The sequence below is a fragment of the Papio anubis genome, chromosome 5 (genome assembly GCF_008728515.1).
Source record: "Papio anubis isolate 15944 chromosome 5, Panubis1.0, whole genome shotgun sequence".
In the NCBI taxonomy this organism is placed as follows: domain Eukaryota; kingdom Metazoa; phylum Chordata; class Mammalia; order Primates; family Cercopithecidae; genus Papio; species Papio anubis.
The window spans coordinates 72,915,432-72,942,798 of record NC_044980.1 but is presented as its reverse complement, the minus strand read 5'-3'; the positions used below and the strand labels follow the sequence as shown (position 1 = coordinate 72,942,798).

Sequence of the window (27,367 nt, the reverse complement as noted above, 5' to 3'; positions counted from 1 at the left end):
CTATTTTACAAACAGTTAATTTAGGCATCACACAGATTTAATGTTCAAAGGGCTTGGAACACTCTAAGGATCTAATAAATATTAATATTTGAAGAATTACTGGTGGGTCTGTCTGACTTAAGGTGCAGAACTCTTACCCTTTAGGCCAAGCTTCTCCTAAGAGTTCTTTCTAATCCCTCCAGTCATTCTCTCCCCCATCTCTCAAGAGCCCCCAAACTGCCCTTCTCTCCCTTCGCCACGCCCCCGCGTTTCCACGTGCCGGAAATTAGGTGGCAAATTACTTCCGGGATAGTAAAGGTCGGCCACCGCAAGATGGCGGCCCCCTTGGAACTCAGTTGCTGGGGAGGTGGCTGGGGGCTCCCATCGGTTCACAGCGAGTCCCTGGTGGTGATGGTGAGGCCGCCTCACGGGCAGGGCGCGGGAAGAAGGGGCGGGGCTAGAGGCGAGAGGCTGACTTGCCCTGGTTTCCCGCTGCCCTGCGGGGTCCAGGAGGGCCGGGCCGCTGCACGCTGCATCGCCCCGGGCTCCCTCCCACCAACGAGTCCCCACCTGGCCTGTACCCCCGCCGAAGGCCGGCGGAAACGTCAAGGCTTCTCCGCTTGACTCCCGAGTTTTGTCTGCCTCACAAAGCTGTCTGGGCGGTGAAGTGAAACCCCAAAGAAGGGGGCGCGCCCTCCCTACTCTGCGTCCCCAGGACCTTTTGGGGAGCAAAGTCCCCGAAAGCCGGGTGGCTGGCGGCCGCGTGCCTACTTGAGATCACGGGGAGGGATGCGGCCTCAAAATCAGTCGCCTTCTGCCTTTGGGGGTGGGGCTGTGAAGTAAAGCTGCTCTGCGGCTTTGCGTTACGCACTTGGTCTAAAATGTTTGATTGCAAACTCTGTTTCAGGCTTATGCCAAATTTTGTGGTGCACCCTTGAAAGTCAATGTGATAGATAACACCTGGAGAGGTTCAAGAGGTATAGTGTAAACCTTTACACTCCCCTTTCTGTACTGTTTTTTTTTTCTTCTTGTATTTAAAGCTGTGAGGTATATAGCTATAATATTAAGGATTTAGTTTCTTACCGTGACCTTGGCTCTGTGTTGTTTATGATTTGATCATTCTGAGTAATACCTCAAAGTGCAAGCCAAATCACTGGAAATTATGAGAAATGAAAATGTTCTCTAGAACCGCTCTTTGTGAAACAGCAAAAAAACCAAGACAAGCTTACTCATTTTTTCCCCTCTAAATGTGCATCTGCTATAGTTTTTAGGGTATTGCAATCTCTTCAGAGGAAATCACACTGTGTCCTTGTATGTAAACTGTCTTTTGATTATAGGCGATGTACCAATTTTGACAACTGAAGACAACATGGTTTCTCAGCCAGCAAAAATACTAAACTTTTTAAGAAAACAGGTGGGTGGTTCACTTTGAAGAAGTAGATGAGTAGATTGTTGATCCCTGCATGTCGGGCTTTTTTTCTTTTTGCCAACTCATTAGACAATTGGAGATACCTGGGACAAGATTTAAAAACAGATTTGAGAATCACTGCTCCAAAGCATGAGTTCTGTGATTTGAAAGTCATATGAAGAGGTAGTCAATTTATATTTTAATAACCTTTGAATTTTATTGAAATTTGTATGTAGATTTAATGTAGCCATTTTCACTATTACACTTATTGATAGGATTGTCTATTTTGTCACATAGTTGGTACACATTTTGTGCTGAGCATGACATCTGAGTTCTCACCAACTAGCAACTATATTATTTTTAAAAAGCTCTTATAGCAGTTTTATGGAATAATGTATCTAAATGTTTTAACAGTAGAGAGTTGTGTATCCAGAATGTTTAAACATGTAAAGATTTATATAAATGCAAAAGTTATTTGTTTTGCCAATACTGTGCTTAAAAAAAGTTGTGTCAATAACATTTTGAACTTTTATAAATTGGAAGGTTTTTTCTTTTTCCATGGGGAGAAACACAGCCAACTGGAACTGTTTCCTTCTTGTTAAAAATAATAGTTGGTTTTATTAAGTTTGTACTACATGCCATGCACTGAACTAGGTCATTAACAAACATGAAAATAATAGTAGTTAATATTATAACATTTATTGACCATATTGCGTATGTGATGCCATGCTAAGAACTTTTATGTGCATTAAGCAATAGGTTTCACTGGATTTGTATTTCTCTTTCTCCCATTTTAATACCACATTTGCTATTTGTGAGGAAAAATACGAATCCTGATTTGATTAGTTTCACTGTTTTGGGGCTGCTCTTTGACTTCTGAGTTTTGTTTTTTTTTTTTAATAGAAATATAATGCTGATTATGAACTCTCAGCAAAACAAGGAGCAGATACATTGGCTTACATTGCTCTCCTTGAAGAGAAGCTTCTCCCTGCAGTGGTGAGTGTTCTTAAATATTACAGTATTTTAGTGGCCTAGTTGCAAATGTACATAGTCTGTTTAGAAGAAAAGCAATGAGAAAAGTCTTAAGAGAAAATTTCACTTATATGTTAATCTTAATTCTTTCATATTACTGTGAAACTGGATTCTGTTAGGCATTCAACTAGTATGTGAAACAACAAAGTAAAAGAAAATGTCATGTTGGAAATTCTTTGTGGGAGATGGATCTTTTTGCTGCATGTATAGAATTGGGTATAATTCATTCATTCAACAAATGTTTATTGAACACCTGCTATGTGTCAGGCCTTGTTCTGGGTGCTTGGAATATAGCAGTCAACAAAACTCACACATTTTAAAATAATCTTGTTTTATCCCGAGTCATTCTAATTGGAAAACTTGTATGAAGTCACTTCATATAAAGGTATTTATGAAAAACTCTCATGTTGATTGAGTGATCTTTCTTTTAATAAAAGAACATCCTGGTAGTGTTTTTTTCTCTCCCTTTGCAGCTTCACACATTCTGGGTTGAGAGTGACAATTACTTTACTGTGACAAAGCCATGGTTTGCTTCACAAATTCCTTTTCCTTTGAGTTTGATCCTGCCTGGAAGAATGTCTAAGGGAGCACTGAACAGGATTCTCCTGACCAGAGGACAGCCTCCGCTCTACCACCTCCGAGAAGTGGAAGCACAGGTATAGTGTGGATTATTCAAGCAAGGGCCCTAGAGAGAAAGGACAAGAAAAATCGCAGACATGAGTTTATCTAGAGATGCCTTCCTCAAAAGTAGTTTTAGAGTATCTTTTCTACTTTTGAGATATAATTTCATCCTTATTAGATATACAGAGATGCCAAGGAGTGCCTAAATCTTCTATCAAACAGATTGGGAACATCTCAGTTTTTCTTCGGAGATACGTGAGTATTCCCTTAAAAATCATTTTGATATTTTGTACACGTATATTCAGTGAGCAGCTATTTAAAGCAAGTCCTCTTATCTCTCCAAAAGATGAGTTTTTCACTTAAAAAAAGAAAAGATTTAGGCCAGGTGCGGTGGCTCATGCCTGTAATCCCAGCAAGGCAAAGGTGGGCAGATCACCTGAGGCCAAGAGTTCAAGACCAGCCTGCCCAATATGGCGAAACCCCGTCTCTACTAAAAATACAAAAAATTAGCTGGGTGTGGTGGTGGGTACCTGTAATCCCAGCTACTTGGGAGGCTGAGGCAGGAGAATCGCTTGAACCTAGGAGGCGGAGGTTGCAGTGAGCTGAGATCACGCCACTGCATTCCAGCCTGGGTGACAAGAGTGAAACTCTGTGTCAAAAAACAAAACAAAACAAACAAAAAAATTTAATGGGTTTTTATTATAGGAAACTTTTTCTACCAGTGATAATCTAACATTGACTTAGTAGGCTGCATATGTGACTTTAAAACATCTAAGACTGTTCCCACTCTGCTTCCCGTCTATTTAACATTTGTGAGTGAAAATGAATCTATGAAAATTTCATTTTCTTCTAAATAGTTAGAGTCTAAGCTACTCAATGAGTAAAACCTTAGTTGCATCATTTTTATAAACTAAAATGGATAGTAAACCTTTTAAGAGACTATATTGTGTAATTCAGAATTGAGAATTTTGAAAAAAAATTAAACACCATCCCAAGTTAATATTTTCTTAGATGCTTTAAAAAATCCTTAATTTAATATTTTCTTTTATTTATTTATTTTATTATTATTATTATTTTTGAGATGGAGTCTCACTCTTGTTGCCCAGGCTAGAGTGCAGTGGCATGATCTTGGCTCATTGCAACCTCCGCCTCCTGGGTTCAAGCAAGTCTCCTGCCTCAACCTCCCAAGTAGCTGGGTTTACAAGTCCTTGCCACTACACACGACTTTTTTGTATTTTTAGTAAAGACAGGGTTTCACCATGTTGGTCAGGCCTATCTCAAACTCCTGACCTCAAGTGATCTGCCCGCCTTCATCTCCCAAAGTGCTGGGATTACAGGCATTGAGCCACTGCACCTGGCCTTTAGGTAATATTGTCTTATGTGCTTAAAAAATCCTTAATTTATTTCTAGGCCTTCTACCTTGGATGCCTATGTTTTTGGTTTTCTTGCACCTCTTTACAAAGTACGGTTTCCTAAAGTTCAGCTACAAGAACATCTGAAACAGCTCTCCAACCTCTGTCGCTTTTGTGATGACATCCTGAGCAGTTATTTTAGGCTTAGTCTTGGAGGTAAGCTGGCTCTTCTTCAGCTAATACTTGTTTGCTTATTCTCCTATGTATGTATAAGCAAAATCCACTACTTATTTTAATTTTAAAAGTTTGTGTATTGTCTTTAAATAGTGGTTGATAACACTTCAAGGATTTACATTTTTCTGACTTCATTTTTATTCTCACATTAGTTTTTATTTAAATAGAGAAATAGATATTTGCCTTTTATCTATTCCTCTGGATTTTTACATTTCTTGCTTCTTGTTCTTTAAATATTACCCCTTTGAAGTGGGTCATGTTCTTCTAAAAGGTTAAAACCACAGGTATTAAGTCTTTGCTGAAAAAGAGTATTTATCCTAATGCAAATGGATAATTACTTTAAATGATTCTTACCTGCTGCTTCTAGCATTTTCCTGCATGAACAGAAATCAGCAGCAGATTGATTTTGGTGAGGTACACTCCCATGATTCCACTACTTGAAAACTGATTGCATCAGAATGGAGGTATAGTAAATAGAGGGCACCTGTTACTTAGGATGTGCTTCGTTGAGAGAGTGGGGCCTTGTGCTTAAGTGATTCAGATACTAAATGTCTATTGGGAGGGTTGGCTGAAATTGTCCTTTTAAGAAACAGATTATAAAGATAGCTGGCTTAGGTGGACAGCTTATTATTTTATGGTGGGTTATGTGTTCTGTATACAGGAAGGGGTTAGTAGTTTGGGAGTCATGAAATTAAGTAATGTTCAACCTTGTTAACTTGGGAGCATTGGTTAGCAAACCTGATTATTTGACAGATAAAAAATCTTGGGTCCTATTCCAGACTTACTAAATTAGAATCTTTTAGGCATCAATCCTATGAATTTGTATTTTTAAGTTCTAAATACTTTGGATGTCTGGTGGGCAACTTTTTGGGAGTTACTGCCTTGGAAAACTATCCAGATAGTTGTGATCAAAGACCTATTTGAAATGGGTGCAAGAAAGGAATAGCTTAAACTTGAGAAGGAAATGAGGACTACTGTGCTTTTTTTTTTTTTAAATACTAATTATTGTGGCCAGTTGCAGAACACTTGGTTAGCATTGTCTACTTAGCGGACAAATTTTCGTCCGTTTTGCTCAGGGTTTAGTTTTGGAGCATTCAAATCCCTCTCTTCGCCTTTAAACCCAGAATGGTTTTCCTCTTTGCCTTTTTTGGGGAGGGTGGGGCACTGGACAGGGTGGGTAGACTCAAAATTCTTTCAATCTAAATAGCTTTAAAGGCTTTAAAAATTTCCTGTCTTTCTCTGATTTCTGTCCTGGCTTCTTAGGCATCTCTCCAGCTGGACAAGAAACGGTAGATGCAAATCTTCAGAAACTCACACAACTTGTAAATAAGGAATCCAACTTGATTGAAAAGGTCAAGTCTACTTCAATCATTTTGTCATAGCTTAGTATTTTCCTTTCTGTAGCTAATATTGTCATTTGGGTCACACATTAACTATACCCTTTTAGTTTTTTTATAGAGTTTATTTTTCAGAAAACTGTTCAACTATACTTTCTCTAAAGTTGTATGTAACATAGTGTTTTGAAGCCAGTAGTGGCCTGATTGGGAAAAGATCAGATGAGAGTATTGGGTTTACTTTTGCCACACAATTAGTACCCTTTAAGCTAGGAAATTCAAAAGATTTGCTTTAAAAAAACAAAGCAAAAACAAAGCAAAAACACTTCTTGCTTGCATGTCTGCCTCTCTGTCTCTTAAGTTAATGTTTCTTAAGATTGTAAGCACCGGGCTTATCCTTTCTTATTAACAGCACCGTAATGTTCTTTTCTTCTTTCCACATGAAAGTTTTATTTTTTCTCCTTCTTGTTCTTCTCTGCTGTAGATACAGTATATGGTTTTTCACCAGTGTATATATTTTGCCACTTGGGGTGTTCTTTTCATGAGAGAAACACTGAGGAACTGGGTAGGGGAGAGAGCCAACAAAGGGAATTTCAAGGGCGATTCTAGTAGGAAAAATACAAAGAGTTTACATATTTTTTCCCCAGTAACTGATAAGCTTGCTTTTTTTTTTTTTTTTTTTTTCTGATACAAATAGTAATACTTACTGTTTTACAAACTCATAGGGCAGTGAAGCCTGAGGCCTGATGATACTGGCTAACAGTTTTTGAGTTCCAGCACTGTGTTATTTGAGCTTGATGTGGGTTACCTCATTTAGAACTGATCCAGTGTTTAGAAAACCACTGGATTAGATGTAAATAATTTATCTTTCTTTTTGCCTAATGTCCTAGCTTCCTTTCAGCTTTAAAAATCTGGTCTTTTTTGATTGGAATACAGGTCATTTTCATTGAGGCAAAAAAGTATAGTTGAAAGAATAATAGTTTTGGAATCAGAAGACCTGGGTTCAAGTTTCAGCTCTCATACTAGCTTGTGACATGGGGCAAATCACTTAACCTTACGGAGTCTCGGTTTGCTTATCTATACAACAGGGAAGGTCTGTGTCTGCATTTTCTTCATAGCATATTGGGAAGATCAAATAAGATATTGTACGTGAACATAGTTTGCAAACTGGAGCTTAGTGTAACAGTACCGCTTTTACACTTACTATCAGAAGATCTCTTTAAGTTATGCTATGGTTGAGTTCAGTAGAATATTTATTTTTTGGAATTACTGTAATTCTGTGAAGGTATCAGGAATGAGCCACATTGCTGTTTACAGAAACTGAGTCAGCTGGTATTTGAGGTATGACATTTAGAATTCTTGAGATTATTTGTAAGAAAAAGGTTTCTTTAGCAGCCCAGGAAACATATGGTTCTGTACTCTTCTAGGCTATAGTTTGGATGGGGAGGCCACAGTCCACATAAGTGGTGCCACAGCATTAGTCAGATGTATCTTTTGTACTTTCTACAGATGGATGACAATCTTCGCCAAAGCCCTCAGCTTCCTCCTCGGAAACTGCCAACACTTAAACTGACTCCAGCAGAAGAAGAAAATAATTCCTTCCAACGGCTTTCACCCTGACAGTAGTCATGGTTTGTGGCCAAAGTCAAATGATTGTTGCAGTAATCTCTTACACCAAGTGTGTGAAGGCAAAAAGAAGATACCATAGTAGGTATTAAGGAAGACTCTAAACCAAAAGGAACTTTCTATGACATCTATTTTTATTACTATTATTATTATTAGGAAGCTTGTATTCTAGCTTGGCACTGCGTTTTTAATAACATCAAAGAGAATGCTAATTGAACTTGGTGGGTGGGGGGAAGAAAAACACATCGTACTGTATACAAAAAACTGCCTTAATCATGGCAGATTTTTGCCTTTGGTTCATAGGTTGCTGACCAAAAGCTACAATTCTGTTCTGAATGTGCACTCCTAATTTATTTGAGTTAATTTATTCAATTTATTAACTTAGTTTTCTTAGACCAGGCTGAATACCTAATGTGTGGCTCTTTGGCTGAGGCTTTTTACTTCTGTTTAGAAATTTGATGCCTATTTTAGGAACCAGAAAAAGATAAATTGCTTCAGTAGAAGAGACCATATTTAGCTTTAAAAAGTGATGAGGAACGTGCTTTTTAATTATGCTCTCATAAGTCTAATCTTTTGGGGGTTTAGTAGCACATAGATAAATATTAAAGGTGGTTACATATAATAACATCTGATAATACTCATTTCAGTATAACATTGGTCTTTGCTGATGTGTTCGATATACGTTAGGAAGAGTTCTTTTAGTTTAGTTGGGCGAATGTGGCAGTTTTAGACCTATGTCTTTGTAGTACATCTTTAGTTGTATTTCTTGTATTAATTCCAGAAGAAGTGAATGTACTGGTCATCGTTACTATGCTAGGCTGTAAAATCTTACTGAAATTGCCCTCTTGTTAGATACTACTCAGGAGGAGCCCATGGCCAGGGTAGTAGAAATACTTACTGTGCATCTGGTCCAAGTTTTTAATGCTTGGCTCAGGCTAATATTCTTTCATAAGATGCATATCATGTAGTCAGAAGCTTTCTGACAACCAATTATTTTCCATATGTTTCACTTACAGTCAAAGAATACAAAGGAACAATCAGAAATAGCAGCTTTTAACAAATATTTTCTATTTATTGGTTGCTGAACTGTTAAGGGATTTGCTGTGTGGTAATTTTACTTATAATAGAAACTTGTTTATTTTAGTGGTTGAGGTGCTTCTGTTGTCCTAAAACCACTTCTGAGGTTTTCAAAATGTAGAACCATGTTTTTGATTAGTGTCTTAAAAGATTATTGTGGTGCTCAGCAAATCTTATCAAGTCTTGTAGGAACCCATATGTTAAGAAAACAAGCTTTGTAGTCAAAAGACTCATCTAATTTGAGCTGAGTGGAGCTCAGCTGTGTTTGACCCACATCCTCCCAATTTGTTCTGTATTTAGGTAGTTATTTATACAGGAGTCTTTAAGTCATTGTAAATATTTTTTCTTAAAAGTTTTAACTAAATGAGAAATAAGGTAGTCTTCAAAATCTTGGTCATCTGTTTGGATGTATTTAGGGAAAGTACCTCATGAGTTGCACATTACTTATACAACAGGGGTGTGTGTGTGTGTGTGTGTGTGTGTGTGTGTATGTATTTAGGGAAAGTACCTCATGAGTTGCACATTACTTATACAACAGGGGTGTGTGTGTGTGTGTGTGTGTGTGTGTGTGTGTGTGTCATCTTCAAAGGCAGATTATTAGATTCCAGCAGTCTAAAATCTGATTCCAGCAGTCTGAAATCTAAATATTTTATATTGGAAATCATGACTGTGAGACTTTACTGTCCTCTGGGATGGATGTATATTGGAGAAGGGTGATTAGCACATTCATCAGACGTGTTTATGCTTTGGTCAAGGCCAGTCATTTTTAATTATGATTTATATCAGACCCTTCAAAAAGTATTTGAAATACATTACAGTTATAACATACATAACATGTATATTACAAGCATATTACATGTAAAACAGGACAATTATAATTTAAAATTTTTAAATTTTAAAGAATTAAAAACATTAAAAAATTTAAATTAAAAAAATTAAAAATTTGCAGAACAATATCAACACTGACAGATTCTAAAATTAAGTGGTAAATTTAACTCCAAGTTTCTCCATGGGCAAAGTCAAAAGATAAAGCTAGGTTATGTCAATTTTTCTTTCAATAAAACTGCTAATGTCCATTAGGAAGAAAAATGTGTTTAAATTTAGTTTTACAGGAACGTGGAGCTCATGTTCTTCTGATATGTAGACTTTGATAAAGAAGCATACTGTAATGTTTCATAAACTGAAATTTTAATCAAAAGAGGTCATTTTAGAATAACAAGTATTTGTCTTTTTTAGTAGAGGGAATGACTGTCAATATGATTTATTTGCTTTTGCGTCATCCCTACTTCGAACTGCCGTAAGCCTTACATTCTCACTATAGTCCATAATGCTTCCAGATCACCTTTCCTAAGATGCAACATGCGATTTTAGTGAGAGTTTGTATGTTGGGTTACTTAGTTGAGCTATTTGTGTATAAGCAGATGAGATGACAGGAAGCTGTAACTGAGTACAAAGTACTTTAGGGACCAGTCACACATATAGGAAGCTCTTAGAAAAGAACTTTTTTTTTTTTTGAGACAGAGTTTCGCTCTTGTTGCCCAGGCTGGAGTGCAGTGGTGCGATCTCGGCTCACTGCAACCTCCGCCTCCTGGGTTCAAGCAAGTCTCCTGTCTCAGCCTCCCAAGTAGCTGGGATTACAGGCATGTGCTACCACACCCAGCTAATTTTGTTTTTTTTTTTAGCAGAGACTGGGTTTCACCATGTTGGTTAGGCTGTCTCGAACTCCTGACCTCAAGTGATCCACCCACCTCAGCCTCCCAAAGTGCTGGGACTACAGGCATGAGCCACTGCGCCCAGCCAAAAAAGAACATTTTGTCAATCTGAACAGAGCACAGAACATTTTTTCAGTCTGTTAGACCAGCCTGTTTTGGATAAAGTTTGAGTTCATTGGGATAAATGGTCCCAATCTTCAACAGAATACTGTGAGCCAATGCCTTTTGGAAGTGATGGTGGAGGATAATATGATTAAAGGGAATATGCTTGTGTTTATTTTTGTTGGTAGTATATGATTAGAAAAACTGGTCAGATAATTCCCATAAGATGAAGATCCTCCATGAACAAACCGCCATCAATCATCCGTAAGACTGATTTTTTTTTTTTAAGGAACACTAAAGAAGCTGTAAAGAACATTGAAGGTGGTCATTCCTTCAAAACTGTGTTTTGACCACACAAAAGGTGGGCATTAACCAAATTTCAACTTAAGTCTGTATTATTTTGGGGGTGCTGCAAGACTGGAGATTTTATAAAAGCAAGCATTTTTATTTCCGTTTATAATTTGTATTCATTCAATATTGCTAGATATATTAATGTGAAGGAATGGGGAAACTTATTTCAATCAAAGCTAAAATTTTCAGAAGTCTGTAAAAATGGAAAAACACCATTGAAAGAGGCAGAAATAGGTAACAGAGATAGTATCTTAGAAAACCTGTTGGTTAAGGCAGTGATAAAAGTAGTATTTGAACTTGGTAGTGCTTCCTTACAGCCTCCTCCAAAAATATGCATTTACCAGGCTTGTTACATTTTTTTGACAGTTTTTCATCAACTGTCAAAAACTTTAACCCTTTTAAAACCTAGATATAAATGCTTACATGTAAAGACAGGAAGCTAAGCAATGGGTACCTGGAATCTCTCTGAACTATTTTTATAACTTCTTGTGAGTCTAAGTATTTCAAAATAAAAGTGGTTTTAAAGTAAATTCATAGATTAAATGTATCATTATCTATATAAACTATGATTTAAAACTTTAATTTTCCAAACATAGTATTCAACTTAGTTGAATAAATATATGATAGAAGTTAAATACAATTTTTATTTCGTTCTTAAGAAAAACTCATGTTTGTAACAAATGACTTTATCTAAAGATCTATTTTGCCTTACCAGAAAAGAAAAAACCAACCTAAAACCAAAAACTCCTTTTCCCTAGGATGTCAAAAATGCTGTGACTTAAAATATCTAATTATATTTTTTTCTTTCTATGGTAGCGGGGTTTACTTCTGAGGATAAAATATTTTGAAAAAGTTCTGTCCCTTGACGTGGTAGTTCTCCCGTGCCTTGTACTTGTTCTCTCTGCTTGTTCTCTCTCCAGATGCACAGTTTCACAAGATGCTCACCTTTAATGAAGAAGGTGTAGCTTTTCGTTTTAAGCTGTAATTGTCTTTGTCTTGATTTGGCTATTTTTATAACTGAAATCCTGAGCAACAGAGATAATTTGGGTGGTAATGATAGTCTTTTGTGTATGTTCTTGATGTTAAATGTTTTTTGCTGCCATTCAAATTTGTGGAATTTATGTTTACTTTTCAGTGTTTTCATACTGCTTAACCAGATTTTAAAGAAATTTTGTTGTTAGTTACGTGAAGTCAAAGGTCAGTAGGTCAGTAATCCCATTATCCTCAAACTTGAAGTTTCATTAGATGTTCAAAATGCTAATTTTCACAGAGATATAAGGATAAATTTGTTTCAGTTTTGTTTTGGTTCCCAAACTCTTATTGGGGTATAGTGTTTGCTAGCAGCCTGGACTTAGATTGTGATTGAAGTGGAGAGGTACTCTAGGAGTTTAAAAAGACACAAAATTATTTTTTTCCAGACTAGTTAATTCTGATAAGAATTAACATTCTTGAACAAAGGTATCAGAAAGGGTATCTCGAGTTGAAGGTTTGTGAATAGAAAGGGAAATGTGATAGAAGATTATTCAGAACAAAATAGACAAAATAACAAGAGACAGGAAAATAAGTCTCTTTGTATCCTTATTAATCATATGAAATTATGCTATAATATTTTTTAAAAATCACCTTTTTGGTTCTGGGTGAAGCAATTCCTAGCAGAGTGTTTTGTCAGAACATACTGTTAGGTGAATAGAGGGTTCTGTGGCCAAGTAAGTGTGGGAAATAGTGGGTTAGACAAAATTGAGTTACTGTTGGCCTTTCAGACCTTTGATATGCTAATGTGCATTTTAAATCTCCGAGAAGCACCTCTATTTTATACATCATTTCCCTAATTTATTTTAATACGGATTTTTTTTGTTTTTGTCTTTTTGAGATGGAGTCTTGCTCTTGTCGCTCAGGCTGGAGTGCAGTGGTGCAATTTTGGCTCAGTACAACTTCCGCTTCCCAGGTTCAGGCAATTCTCCTGCCTCAGTCTCCCAAGTAACTGGGATTACAGGCGCCCGCCACCACACCCAGCTAATTTTTGTATTTTTAGTAGAGATGGGGTTTCACCATGTTGACCAGGCTGATTTTGAACTCCTGACCTCAGGTGATTCTGCCTGCCTCACCCTCCCAAAGTGCTGGAATTACAGGCATGAGCCACTGCCCCCTGCTGGATTTTTTTAAAGTAGGTATCTTGTGGGATTTATGTTCTGAGAGATACACCTAAGGAAATGCTCCCCTACGGTGTTTTTTGCTAGTTTATACTCATTGCAAAGGTTTCTTATCGTTGGGTGCCCCTCTAGCCAGTAGTAGTAAAATGGGAAGAGACAGGTCAAGACTTCCTTGGACCATGGTATTGAGAGGGGGATGGCTGTCGGCATAGATACCTTGGTTATTTAGGCATTTGTGAGGGAGGCCCCTGGCTATTCCAGCCCCTTTCCTTAGAATCCTAGTTGGCCGGGAGCAGCTGTACAGATGTCTGAACTGGTGGTTTGAGGACTACCCAGTTCCTAAGCATCCATGAGGCAGAGGGAACCAACTTGTATTTCCAGAACAACTTTACAAACCTTTTCTGACTGTGCTTTAAAAGTGCCAAAAAAGCAAAGGATGTTTATGACATTAAAGTCACATACAAGCTAGTATGATACATATATCATAGAAAGCTTATAGTTGCTTCAGTGACAAAGCAAAGGAAGGTTAATATTTTCAAGTTTTGTTCATTACTGAAGACAGTCTAAGGTTCATAGTTTTCACTAAATTCTAAGCAGATTCTGTATCCTAAAACATTTAAACGTCACTAGGCCTGCAAGTTTGAGAGGGTTAGCTAAATATGTTTGATATCACTTCAGAGTCTAAAACCAGATTACTAATCATGTGTAAGGAAGCATTTTGTGTGTCTTTGCAATGTATACAATTGCATTATTTGGAACACCGTTTTGAGTGTGTATTTGAGAGAAAGCTCGCCTGTGGGTTTTGAGTTGTGGTGTAATGGTGAACATGTAGCCACATGAAAGGCCGTTGGATCTTCGTTCTGATTCTTCAGTCTTCTCGCAAATTCAGAGAAATGTCTTTTAATCATTTCGTTTACATATCCCAGATCCTTGGAAATCATGAAAAATAACTTGCCAGAGTTTGCATCAGCCCTCAATAAGTTATGAACCATAGAGAAGGTCATGGGGCCCTTCGTTCTTTGGACTGTTGGCTACTTCTGCAGTTCTGGCTTCCTTCTCTCTAGGAGGAGTAGTGTACTCAAGCTTTTAAGTTAAATGCATAAAAATGAGTTTTATTTCTCTTCTGACTTGATTTTTAATTTTATGAAATGGGAGATGTTTTTCCATTTTTCTATTCATTTTGAAGTGGGAGTTTGAGGTGTTTGTAATGTCACGTTATTGTTCGGAAAGATTGACAGTAAAAAAGACAAGTAATATATGTATGTAGTATGCATATTAGTTTTGTCCCATCAAGCCTATCTTTGAATGGCAAACATTTTTAAAACATCTGTTCTAGTTGCACAACTACTCTAGCTTCATTATAAAGTAAACAATCTTAAAGTAAGCAATGTTGGCCATAATTTCAATATTCTAGCCTTGCCGAGTGTGAATATATTTCACTCAGAGACTGTATAAATACACTAAAGTGGTGATGGTGATCAATATTGTAAAGAATTTATTCTGATAAATGAGAAACTGGATATAATGTCAAAATAGCTATTTTCTCAATAAAAATCTCAAATCTGACTGCTTATTAATTCTTGATTTAATGTTATTTATTCTTTGAGGTAAATCTTTTCATCGGAAAGAATTTTTTGGTGGTTGAATGTAGTTGTTCATGGCTGGGACTGAGCTATAGACATAGTGGGTTTTTTAAAAATGTCCATTTTTTTTTAGACAGTTTTGCTGTTATCACCCAGGCTGGAGTGCAGTTGTGCGATCTTAGCTCACTGCAGCCTCCGCCACCCAGGTTCAAGCACTTCTCCTGCCTTAGTCTCCCAAGTAGCTGGGATTACAAGCACCTGCCACCATACCTGGCTAATTTTTTATTTATTTTTATTTTTTTAGGTGTTTCACCATGTTGGCCAGGCTGGTCTTGAACTCCTGACCGCAGGTGATCCACTTGTCTCGGTCTCCCAAAGTGCTGGGATTACAGGCGTGAGCCACCGTGCCTGGCCAAAAAATGTCCATTCTTTCTGTTATGCATTGAGACCACTTGTGCTCTTGCCACTCCGGGCTAAGGGAGGTTAGAGGTCTGTTCTCTAGGCCACCGGTTTGTGTAGGACCTCAGATGCTCACGCAACTTTGCAGGGTTATAGTTCTGTCATCCCTTCAGCTCTGTCAGTTTCTTGTAAATTATACCTTTTGCTCACCCAGACAGTACAGTGATAGTCCATTGTAATTGAATGGAAGATTTAACTGAGAAAAATAATCTAATTTTAGTTGGAGGGAAGATATTCAGGTTTTTTTTTACTGCTTTGTGTTTATGGGACAAAGTATATGCTTATAGAGAACCCTGTTATTTGTAGCTGTAAGTTAAATAGGGCAAATTCCCTGAGAGAATGGGTGTCTTCACTCGTAGAATTTTTTAAAATTGAGGTGTAATTTACCTATGGTAAAATGCATAGACCTTCCAAGTACAACCGTGCAGGTATGTAAGTACTTTTCTCACATGAGAAGCCACCTACATCTTGGGTCAATACTCCTTTCCCCAAAGAACACAAATCTTAATTACTTACGCACTTTGGGTTCCAGGTGAAAGCCCTTGGGTGGATTGAGGTGCTGAGTAGTGATCACTTGCTTGCTACAAAAGAACAAAAGAGGAGTTGCTGTTGTGGAATAATGGAATTCTTTTGCGGAGAGACACTATTTAGAGTCACAAACCTGGGAACCATATGACAAAGAGCTTCAGAAATTTTGTTCTTAATTGCTTATCTCAGAGGCTTGACTTTCGTCTGAGACTATCTGGGGAGCTCAGAAACTCCTGGATGTCCATACTGATCTCCTTCAGTGGATGGTAGGCTACAACACAAGGTGCTCTCTTTCCTTTGCTGCATATAGCAGCGATTGGTGGGAAAACTCTTGCGTTTTGCCATGTTGGGGTCTTGTCTTCAGTGAGCCTCCATAGCAGAAAGATCACTAAGTGCTGCAAATTATGTTTGAGACAAATGTAAGGGAACAAAAAGGAAATGGTGGTGAAGAAACGTCAGGTTTTGTCTTACTCAAGATCATCCTGTAGTTAAGTTCCTAGCTGTAGAACAAAGGAGAAACTGGTCTCTTCTTGACCAGACAAGGACTTTAGGAGAAAGAAGGAGAAACCGTGGTCCCTCTCTCCAGGTATATGAGTCATCCTCCTGGAATGCTTTAGACATCTGTGACTAAGCAATGAAGACAGCTGTGCATCATCAAAGATATTTCTAATTTCCAGTGCAGCCAACTCAAGGCTCCAAAACTTGTGCTTTTCCAAGTAGAAGAGAAGTTATTTTATTTATCCTGCGTCTTGAGTGAGTGGAAAGAACAGGGGAACTTTAACATGTATAAATACAATTAGGATTGGTTCCCCAGATCCTAGTTTGGAGAAGGTAGTCCGCTCTCGAAGTCACATTTTGAAGAAGCTAAGAAATCTTTTGGTGTAGAAGATTTGCACGACACTTTGCAAATATCACAATTAAGACCAAACAGATTTCAGTTTTAAATGCAGGAAGCACACTGACTTGTTTGAAGACTGTCATATTGTGCCCCTTCTGATACGTGTTGTCCCAGTTTTCTCCGTGAGGGGGAAATTGCGTTTTTCATCTAATGAACATGATTTACATTTTGTATTGCACATGACATCCAATTCACAGGGTTGACTACTGCTAAAATAGTTTAGAAAATGTTGGGGAGTGGGGAGTGTATATAGCAGATGTAGAAATTAAGAGGAAAAAGACCAAAAAGGAAGTAAAAATAAGGAACACGCACACACAGCCTAATGGAAATTTAAGCAAATTTAATCCAGTCTCTGGTTTTGGAGCCTTGCAAATCACGTTTATGCTAAGATTGACATCCATCACTCAGTAATGACTGCTGTGTGGAAGCCTGGAGATGCCCACGTGTCTAAATAATTACATTCCAACCACCTAACCTCTCAGGGAGGAGGCTGCTGTGGAGATCTTGAGTACCTGTGATTTCCAGGCACTCATTTATTTGGGAAGAATATAAAGAGAAGGTTACAATGACTGCCCTCAAGGAACTAAAAATATAAGAGAGATGCACATAATTTAAATGCAGTACGACTGATTTGCATCCATGTAGTTTTTCTCTTCTGTCCCAAAGAGATAGTTTAGAGATACCTTCCCAAAACATAGAAGGCAAAAGGAAATGCAGACACAGTTTTCAGTTCAGACCTTGGAAGACCCTGAGATCCTGCGGTAGAGGTGCACAGCTTGGGAACATGTGGAATCAGTGATTAGTTTCATGGGTTAGTTCATTTACAGTTGGGGAAGCTGAATCAAATTTAAAAGGGATCAAAAAACAATCAAGCGCTTAAAAGAGAGGGAATTGAATACAGGAACTGGTTGTGCAGATGAAAGGAACACCCCTCCACCGCACTCCCCACCACCAAATCTCTGCCTTTGTGGGCTTATGAGAAGGGCAGCAAGGAGCCCAGGGTGGCTGGAATGGAGCCTGAGAGCCAGGGAGTAGAGAAAGATGAGATCAGAGGGTTAGCTGTGGCCGATCATAGGGTGGTTCTCAATTGCCCACCCTTGGGATGTGTTTGGAAATGTATGGTGGCAGTTCTGTTGTCACAGTGAAGCCCTGAAGGCATTTAAGCTGGCCAGGGCTAACAAAGCCCTGCTCAACAAAGAATTATTCAAACCCAAATACCAATGTTTGCTGTTGAGAGATGCTGAAGACCTTGTAAGCCCTCATCAGGTTTCACAGAACAAAAGCAGATGATGAAAATCGGAATGACCTGCCAGTAAGCAGGCTTTGAAAAAAGAAAGGGTTGCTTAATGCAGAAAAAGTGCCAGTGTAAAGATTTTAGAACAGCAAACTATTTTGGTAGGAGAAATTAATCTCATGACAAAAAAGCCTAGAAACTAGAAAGGCCATCAAGGGATTACTCTAGTTAGGCTATAATTGGGGTTATGTAGCTGAATGAGTAGGTTGTAGAAAGACAATGGATTTCAGACTTAGAAAGCAAGACTTAATGTAATATACCAGATGGGTGGTCCTGAGCAAGTTACTTGACTCTTAGTCTGCATTGCTGTTTATTGCAATACAGTTGCATAACTAGATCTGAATGTATGAACATTTTTATGTTTGGATTTTTTAAATTATCGAAATGTAGAAGACAACCAATAGAAAGAACTCTGTCCCATCTTTTATGAATAACCCCTGTTAACATATTATCCATTCTTGCAGTCTTTTATTTTCTTCACACTCACACACACACAATCCTGTATATATTGTCATCCAATAATATCTACTATTCTATAATATGCCTTTTTATTTAATATTTGGTAAATCTTTCTAGGTCATTACGTGTTCTATATGATTTTTAGTGACTGTCTACAATTTCACTGGATGGATGTAACAGCGTTTATTTCTTTCCCTTGCGATGGACATTAAGGTGAGTTTTTCTTATAATGGTCCTTGTTACATATTATTATAGGGTTTCGCAGGAGGATTATGCTCCTTTATGTTCCCTGCAGCCCTATGCAGGAGAGCCTGTATTACTGCAACCCCACCAGCATAGAGTATTATTTTTCTCTTTACCACCTTGATAGGTAAAAAAGTAGCATTTTATTTACGTAATAAAGCAGTTACTTAATAACTAGTATGGTTGAGTATTTTTTCCATATATCTATCGTCCATTTGTATTTCTTCTGTAAATTGTCTATTTGTATTCGCATCACAGGCAAATTAATTATCTGAACTCCTGTTTTCTCAGCTATCAGGTGGGGTTTCTGTGGGGTCTAAAAGGGATTATACACATTGCAGGTCCAGAATATGGCAGGTACTCAAAAGTACTATTTTCCTTCATGTTTTTTCTTAGATTAACAGCTCCAGAGGATGGAGACTCTTTTCTTTATTGTACCCCAGCAGTGAGCACAGTGCTTGGCACATAGAAGGGATACAAAAAATTTTAAGGAAGGAAGAATAGTGAGATTTGGAAATATTTTGAGTATATCAGGAAAAGGGGTGAGAAAAGTTGAAGCCAAGATCCAATGAATCTTGTGTGAGAAAACTGGTGTGTTCCTCAGATGCTTACTAATATTGATATGGAAGAATTTGAAACTTATTCAAAAACTCTGCTAGGAAAAATTTCTTACAGATAGATGTAGCTAAAGGGTATTAAATACCTATATTCAAGGCTGTAACCAGCCTTGAAAAGTTGAGTAATTATTACTTTGTAAGCAAAATATTTTAAGTATACTAGGACAGGTCACTAGTAAAGAGATTAATAAGTTTTTGTAAGGTGAATAACTTTTTTGTTTGTTTGTTTGTTTGTTTTTTTGAGACAGGGTCTTGCTCTGTCACCCAGGCTGTGCAGTGGCAAGATCTCGGCTCACTGTAACCTCCACCGCCTGGGTTCAAACGATTCTCATGCCTCAGCCTCCCAAGTAGCTGGGACCACAGGCGTGTGCCACCACACCTGGCTACATTTGTATTTTTAGTAAAGATGGGGTTTCATCATGTTGGCCAGGCTGGCCTGGAACTCCTGGCCTCAAATGATCCACTCTTCTCGACCTCCCAAAGTTCTGGGATTACAGGCATGAGCCACCATGCCCAGCCTGTGAATAACTGAATTTCAAAAAATGATGAATACTGATTTTCACATATTAGATTTGCCTAGACTGGGAGTACATGTGTAATAATAATACAATATAAAAAATGATAATAAGTTAAAGTAACCCAGAGAAGTGATGCCTCAAATGGAGAGGAGAGGATTGCTGTCAGGTCTTGTTTCATTCAACATGTCCTACGATCGTGAGGGAGAAGGAGTCAGTGGTTTGTTAATGAGATTTGCAGATGGCTTTAAATTGAGAGGTATTGTAAACAGCGGGAGTGACTGAGAAATGATACAAGAGGATCTGGAAAGGTTAAGAACATGGACAGGAAATCAAATGATTCAGCCTGGAGTAATGCAAGCCAATCTGACATCTGGGGCCAGAGATGAAGAAATACAGATATGCCATGAAAGAGACAAATATGGAAAACAGTCATCTCAAAGGAGGTTGGGAGGGCAGGTACTAGAGGAAAACGAGAGACATAGGAAGAAGGATGTCAAATGCCCAATGTGTGCCTAGTATTTATCATGTTGATTTCTTTTTGACCAAGGTTAATTCAGTGCTGTGAAAGGAATTAGAGTTTTTTGAGGATTAATTATGCACAAGAGCTTGGGTACTTAGTGAAATAAAAACTCAACCTGCCTCTAGTTGATCCTAATGTTGTAGAGTGTTCTCAGTGTAGAAAGCATTGTGGAAATGGCCCAGGGTCTCCACAAGAGCTCCAGTGGGAGATATCACTCGCCACGTATCTGCGTGGGCATTTCTGATTCCATGGGTATTAGAATTCTTGGAGAAGCCTCCACCCGGCTATTCTAGGTGCCTGCAGCACGATGGGGGGTTCACAAAACCTTTGGTGAGTCAGCCCAGTTGTCCACCTTAGGCAAAAATAAGATGTGTGCCCCATGATCTGTCCCTTCCAGTCATGCCTCTCTTCCTCGCTCCTCTGGGACATTCACGTTAGCCTCTAGGAACGTAGAGCTCCCAACCCAGCCCTTTGCTTGGGTTTCCCACTATACCGTATCCTTCTGTCTTGCTATAAAGTTCTGGCGATCATTTGTATTTCCTCTAGAGGTCAATGAGCTAAATCTGGTTCAACAGCAGCATTGGCTTAATTTACAATCTGCAATACTTTTTTAAATGGAGCCACTAGTTCTCATTTTTTTAGTCTTAAGGCCTTGAGAAATTGGATCACAGTGAGGATTCCATGGGGATAAGGAGAAAGAGGACCAAATTACTCTAGGGAGGATAAACCCTGGGCAGATACTATTGACTGTGTCTATTCCCCATCCTGAGGAGAGGACCAGAGCACTGGGATGAAAAATGTGTTGAAGAAGTGAGCTAGAAAGGAAATGGATCAAAGACATCTCACTTGTAGTTCGTTCAAGCTTGTAAGAGATGTTAATGGCTCAGATTGGAAGCCTGAAGCTGAATGTATCACCTGCCCAATAATATTTGCCTTATAGTAGGAGCCCCCTGTGATTGAAACCTAAAACGATGTATCCATTAATTCAATAAGCATTTACTGAGTGCCTCCTATGTTCCAGGCATTGTTCTAGGATACATCAGTGAACAAAACAAAGACCTCTGCCTTTGTGGCACTTACAGTCCAGCAGGGATGACAGTTGATAGTGAACCTAATAAATAAGCAGATTGCATCACATAGTAGGAAGTGATATGTACCATGGAAAAAGAAAAAAGTAAAGCAGGGCAAGGAGGCTGGGACCATTGGGGCTGGGGCAAGTGATAGTATGAAATATGGCAGGATAGATGGCATTGGGAAGATGGCATTTGAACAAAGGCACGAAAGAAGTGTGGGGCTGGCCTGTAGTATCCAACAGCATTCAAGGCAGAGGGCACAGGGAGAGCTTGTCTGGCATGTGTGAGAAACAGCAAGGAGGCCAGTGGTCAGGAGCAGAGTGAGCAGGGGAGAGCATGAGATGAGGTTGAAATTCAGGGGAGGGAGCAGACCAGGTAGGAGCTTGAAGGCATTTGTAAGGCTTTGGCTTTTACTCTGTGTCACTGCAGTTTTTGAGTAAAGAAGTGATGCCATTGATTACTTTTTAAGAAGGATTGCTTGAGCTATGGTGCTGGCACTAGACAAGGGCGTATAAGCAGGAAGAGACGCTGGGAGTATATTGCAGTGACTTTGAGCCAAGAGATGGTGGATCAGGATGGTTGCAGTGGAAAGGTAGGAAGAGAATGGATTCTGGGTGTACCTTGCAGACACTATCAACAAGATTAGATGTGGATTGTGAGAGAAAGACAGAAAGATGACTTCAAGATTTTCGGCATGAGCACTGGCTTAATCAACTTGCCATCAACTGAGATAAGGAAGGCTATGAGCAGAAAAGTTTTTGAAGGGAGATGAGGAGTTCCACTTTTGACACATTGAGTTTGAGATGTCTATTGGACATCCAAGTAGAGATGCTGAGTAAGGCTAGAGACCAGGAGGTACCAACTGAAGAGTGGTCAGGGTAAAGGTGTTATTTAATACCACAAGACTGGATGAGACCATCAAGGGTTTAAGTTACAGAGAAGAGGACTAGGAACTGAGCTCTGGGGTATTCTGAACACTAAGAGACCATGGAGAACACCAGCAAGGAAGGCTAAGCCCAATGAGGTAGGAAAAAATGGAAATAATGTGTTATTCTTGATGCCAAATGAAGAATGTGTGTCAAGGAAGAGGTAGCAATTTGCTGCACTGAATGCAGTTGATGGATCATGTTACATGAGGACTGATGCCTGACCATTGGATTCAGCAAAATGGAGGTCATTGGTGACCTTGACAAGCAGTTTTAATGGAATGGTGGGGGCATAAGTCTGATAGGAATAGGTTCAAGAGAGACGAGGAAGAAAGAAATTGGGAAGAGGGAGAAGAAAAAAATGATGAATATGATAATTATAAACAGCATAAAAAGTCTGGGGAAGATATCTAGAGGTAAAAATGCCTTCCCCTGGGTCCTCGAGCTCACATCAAGGAGGCAGCCACTTATTTATTTATGTATAGCTGGAAAGCAAATTAATGTGCAGCAGCAGTGTTAAGCTAGGTCATTGGGAAAACTTCCCCATTAACAGAAATCCACATGGGGTTTAACAGGGTTTGTCGAGGGACTTCTTATTTATTACAAAAAGATTGCTGTTTGAAACATGGGCTTTCTCTCACAATGATGAACTAAATTATTTTGATAAATAAGGTCTAGCATATTTATATTTCCATACTTAGTGAAGCCACATGATGTGGAGACCAAGTCAATCACTGGGGTATTTTCTTCTTTCTGGAGGATTTTAGCTTCTGTGGTTTAGGTCATAGATTTTTTTTTTTTTCTACCCAGGCCTGGGACCTAGAGTGCATATGAAGTAAGTCTGCATCTTTATTTTCCACTTGAGCTAATTAATGACTGCGTGCATTCACCAGGAGACAGGATGAGAACATATTTGAAAATTAAAGGGTTATCCCTACAGAAGACATTGAGGGTGCTGCATGGAGCATAAGATTTTAAAGGCACAGAATAGTCTGAACAAAAGCAGAGGCTATGGCATCATCCTCTCTCTTACTTTCTCTAACTAGTCAGTCGCCTTGTCCTATCTGCTTCTTGCTGTGGTCATTACTTGAATTGGAACCACTGGCCTCCCCTACAGTCCTGGTTTGTCTTTTCTTTGCCTTTGTCTTGCCTTTTCTTTCCTGGGTTACTGTTACAGATGCACCACTGGCCTCTCAGCTTCTGGATTTGCTCCTTTTCAATGCATTTTCTACCTTGTTCAACAGAGATCTTTCTCAAATACAAAATAATCATGCTTCACTGTTGCTTAACACTTTGAATGGCTCTTTATTGCTATCAAGTTCAAACTCTATGACAGTTTATAAGACATTTCATCACCTGGTTCTAGTTTATGCCCCACCTTCTGTCTTCGCCATTGAAGATCCAGCCATGACACTACTCAAATCTCCAAATTCTCCAGACTTTCTTTTAAATCTTTGGATTAGAGATTTCAATGAGGAATAGGAGAAGTCACAAAATCAATGTAACAGGGCTAAACAGAGAATTAGAGTTTTAAGCTCCATTAAAATAGAAATACAAGGATGTCCTTTGTTTTAATATTCCTTATATTCAAATTATACCAGATGTTTCTATTTCCACTTATCGAATGCATGTGTATAACAGCACTGCACATAAACCAGTAGTTGGCCCCTCCTTCTCTACTTGGCTTTCAGAACTCTCATGGTCAGTCCTTGGCCCTGTATTCACACTTTGCTCACTCTACACACTCTTCCTTGCTTGTCTTTTCCATTCCTGGGCTTCAAATGTTGCCTGTATTTGGAAGTCTTACAGATTGACATCGCCAGCCCAGGGATCTCTTCTGAGATCAGACACCTGCCCAAAGAGAGATGTCCAAGAGGTCTGAGCAATCTCAAGCCTGTATCTAAAGCCAAACTCTGATCTTCAGTCCGTCAAAGTCTCTTTTACTGCTAGTCTTTCCCGTCTCAATAAATGTCACCTGTATTGCTCCACTGCTCAGGCCAGAAGCATGGAAAGTTACCTCTCTTTTTCAGTTTGTAAGTAAACTGACATGCAGGCAATGTTTGAAATGTTTTATGTATGTTAACTTGTTTAATCCTCACAAGAAATCTTCAAGTAGCTACTATTATTATCACCCACTTTTTAGATGAGGAAACCAGGGCACAATGAGGTTAAGTAATTTGCCCAAGTCACATAGCTTACTAATGGAGCTGGAATTTAAACTCAGACAATCTAGCTTCAGAGTTCATGTGCCTAACCTCTACCCCAACTGTTATTCTCAGCACCACCCTTTAATTCACCCTACATGGAAACAATCAAAGTACAATCAGTTCTGGCTCCCAAAATCTTCTGAAATCATCAGCAGTCATAGGCATCATAGTCTTTTGCTGAGACTATCATAATAACTCCACAGGGATCTCCAGTTCCATCCTTGTCCTCCCTCAACTCTCTGCTTCCAGTCATTCTTCCCAGAGAAGCCAGATTTTAGCTTTGACATAATTTTTTCCCAGACTGGGAATCCTTCCTTGGCTCTCAGAACTAAATCACATCCCCCCAGTTATTTTCCGCACAGCATCCTATTGTCTTCTTTCATATTAAGTTTTCTAATTAAAAATGCTACATCTGTGTTTTACATTTCTTAAAGTAAGCACCATGACAGCAGGGATTTGATTTTATTTTCTGCTATCTACCGAGTCCCTAGTGCAGAACTTCGCACATAGTAGGTACTTAGTAATATTTGTGAACAGTTGGATGAATGAGTCCCCAATAATAAATAAGAAGTGACTGTATAATTTTTATTTTATGTATTAAAGGTACAGTGATACTTTTTTATAATGAACTAATGAAAGGAGGCTCATGAATTAATGAAAAATTTATAATGTATGACTTTTAAAAACTAAAATGCAGTTTTATTGTTTCAATGAAGGTATAATTCGGGTATGCATGCCACCCATTGCTTCTAACCCCACACCCCTTTCTAACAGATTCCATCCATACTCTCACACCCCTAGCTCAGCTCATTGGACCAGGGATGGAAACTGACCTGAGCTGGGCATATTAGATTCTCCCTGTTCAGAATTTAGAATCAGGAAACTGAGAAACAGGTCTGTAAAGTAACTGCATTCATCTATCTGTCAAATGTTTTTTCAGAATCTAGAATGAGCTGATTATTGGAGATATGATGAGCAAGACACATCTTTCCTTGAAGGTTTTTACAATCATCTGAGAAAACTGATGAGTAAAGCTGCCACTGCAATTCAGAGTATTGAGTGCTGTGATATAGATAATATAGGATGTAAGTACTATAGAAGCACATAGGAGAGGTCCCTTATTCAATCTTGGGAAGGCAGAGAAGCTTCCCAGGAGAGGTGATATCTTAGATGGAAGAAAGCTTTATAGATCCAGGAGAGAGTGGAGGTGAGGGGGATGGCATTCTAAACAGATGGAACAGAAAATGCCAACAGTGCATTCAGTCTGGTGTGCAAGGGTTATGCTGAGGGTGGAATGTGGTCTCCATCATGAAGGCCCTTATCAGCCTAAGCAAAGTGTGGGCTTTACCTTGAGGGCAATGAGAGTCCTGAACAATTTTTTTTTTTTTTTTTTTTTTTTTGAGACAGAGTCTCACTCTGTGGCCAGGCTGGAATGCAATGGCATGATCTCAGCTCACTGCAACCTCTACCTCCTGGGTTCAAGCAATTCTCCTGCCTCAGCCTCCCAAGTAGCTGGGACTACAGGCACCCACCACCATGCCCGGCTAATTTTTTGTTTTTGTTTTTGTTTTTTAGTAGAGGCGGGGTTTCACCATGTTGGCCAGGTTGGTCTTGAACTCCTGACCTCAGGTGATCCACCCATCTCAGCTTCCCAAAGTGCTGAGATTACAGGCGTGAGCCATCACGCCTGACCACGAACAAAGTTTTTAGCAGAGGAGTGACACGTTCAGATTTGCATTCTAGAAAAATCCCTGTGGTCTTAGCAGGAGAAAGGTTTTAGAAGCAGATGGGTCAATTAAGAGATTGCTATAGAAATTTGGACAAGAAAGGATGATGGCAGGAATAAGTTGATGACAGTGGGAAGAGACAGAGTGGATGGTTAAAGTGATATTTAGGACAATGATGGGAAGGGAGAGAGGAATTAAGCATAATTTCCAAGTTTAAGGCTTAGACTAGCAAAAGATAGAGGAGTCACCCACTAAGACAGGATACACATGAGGGAGCTCAAGGAAGAGCCTGAGGCTGGAGACATAACCATGAGCATTATCTGCATATAATTAATTCAAATCTTTGGGTGAGTTTGTGTAGTGAGAAAAGAAAATGTTTATAGATGGAACCCTAAGTAACTCCACCTTTGAAGTAGCTGGGTGAGGAAGAAGAGCCCAAAAAAGAGCTTGAGAAGATGCGTCCAGGGAGACCGTTGGAAATACAAGGAAGAGTGAAGTCACAGAAACCAATGGATGAAAGCTTTTCTAGAAAGTTCTAACCAATGTCAGTGCTCTCACAAAATGACCCAAACAAGCACAACTCCAAATGTAATTAACTGCTTGTGAATATGTAACAAACATGAATATTTCTCTTAAGTAAGCATTATTCTCAATAATCTTATTCATAGCCTCCATTTGCTTGTCTCAAGAATGCTTTGAAAATTCTCTAAGAGTGAAGTCTGAATTCATGAAGGTTTTCCAAATTTGGTTTTCAAATCTTATTACATGTTGGTTCGTGAAGTGCATTTGAATGTCAGAGTTGAGAATGTGGAAAAAAGTAGACATAAGGAAATTTATTTTAAAAATGTTTTTCAACTTTAAGGAAAGCATCTAACAACCCACTAAGTTTAGCATTTCATGTGTGTTTATGACCTGTCAAAAACTGCCAGAAATTTACTTGTGAGCAAGAAGTAAAAGATGTTGCCTGTTTGTCATCTTTCAGAGCGTCCAACTTCTGAAAGCCACTTTGCAACCCAAAAAGAACTTTCCTTCATCAGTGGACATATGTCAAAGAAGAGAAACATTAGTAATAGGATCCAGGCCATGTAATGTTAATTAAACAATTAGATGCTGATGCCAGTGTGTAATCACTTTTTTCCATTTCATTTTCAACAGTTTGAGTGTTCCTAAGAGGCTTGAATGGGATTGAATCTGGTACTTTCATCAGAATTTTAGTGTATTTTCAGTATTGGTAACATCTCCTCTCTCCTACTTACACTTTGCAACAGACTCTCCTGGGTCTGATTTGTGCTCCTTCTTCTGAATGTTTAGCAATTTAATGTACACAGTGGACATAT

At 38.8% G+C, this 27,367-nt stretch overlaps 1 protein-coding gene and 1 long non-coding RNA gene across 9 annotated transcripts in view; one reads left to right on the top strand and one right to left on the bottom strand.

Annotated features, from left to right (window-relative positions):
- The first annotated feature begins 265 nt into the window (after positions 1–265).
- Positions 266–25,672, top strand: MTX3 (metaxin 3). 8 transcript variants are annotated; one of them, XR_648145.3, is made up of 10 exons: positions 267–393; positions 887–956; positions 1,317–1,393; positions 2,291–2,383; positions 2,893–3,075; positions 3,219–3,295; positions 4,451–4,608; positions 5,890–5,978; positions 7,470–7,667; positions 18,317–18,401. XR_648145.3 is itself a non-coding variant. In XM_017959703.2 (9 exons), the coding sequence occupies exons 1-8, from the start codon at positions 313–315 to the stop codon at positions 18,409–18,411; spliced, it is 834 nt and encodes a 277-aa protein (XP_017815192.1). In that variant the 5' UTR covers positions 266–312; the 3' UTR covers position 18,412; positions 25,244–25,672. The 8 variants fall into 8 exon arrangements, 6 of the variants coding, with proteins under 6 accessions (XP_017815192.1, XP_009206946.1, XP_017815191.1 ...); XR_002522611.2 differs by lacking the exon at positions 18,317–18,401 and adding an exon at positions 9,202–9,908 and having other exon boundaries at positions 7,470–9,124; XM_017959703.2 differs by lacking the exons at positions 5,890–5,978; positions 7,470–7,667 and adding an exon at positions 25,244–25,672 and having other exon boundaries at positions 266–393; positions 18,317–18,412.
- Positions 15,559–27,367, bottom strand: part of LOC103885207 — a 111,948-nt gene continuing 100,139 nt past the window's right edge. The window contains exon 3 of the long non-coding RNA XR_648146.3: positions 15,559–15,601. This is a non-coding gene — a long non-coding RNA (uncharacterized LOC103885207). The remainder of the gene's footprint in view (positions 15,602–27,367) is intronic.

Coding starts and splice junctions, on each gene's coding strand:
- MTX3 (XM_003899865.4), top strand. CDS start 313: ATGGCGGCCCCCTTGGAACTCAGTTGCTGGGGAGGTGGCTGGGGGCTC. Junction 957..1,316: donor CACCTGGAGAGGTTCAAGAG/GTATAGTGTAAA, acceptor TTTTGATTATAG/GCGATGTACCAATTTTGACA. Junction 4,609..5,889: donor TTTTAGGCTTAGTCTTGGAG/GTAAGCTGGCTC, acceptor CTGGCTTCTTAG/GCATCTCTCCAGCTGGACAA.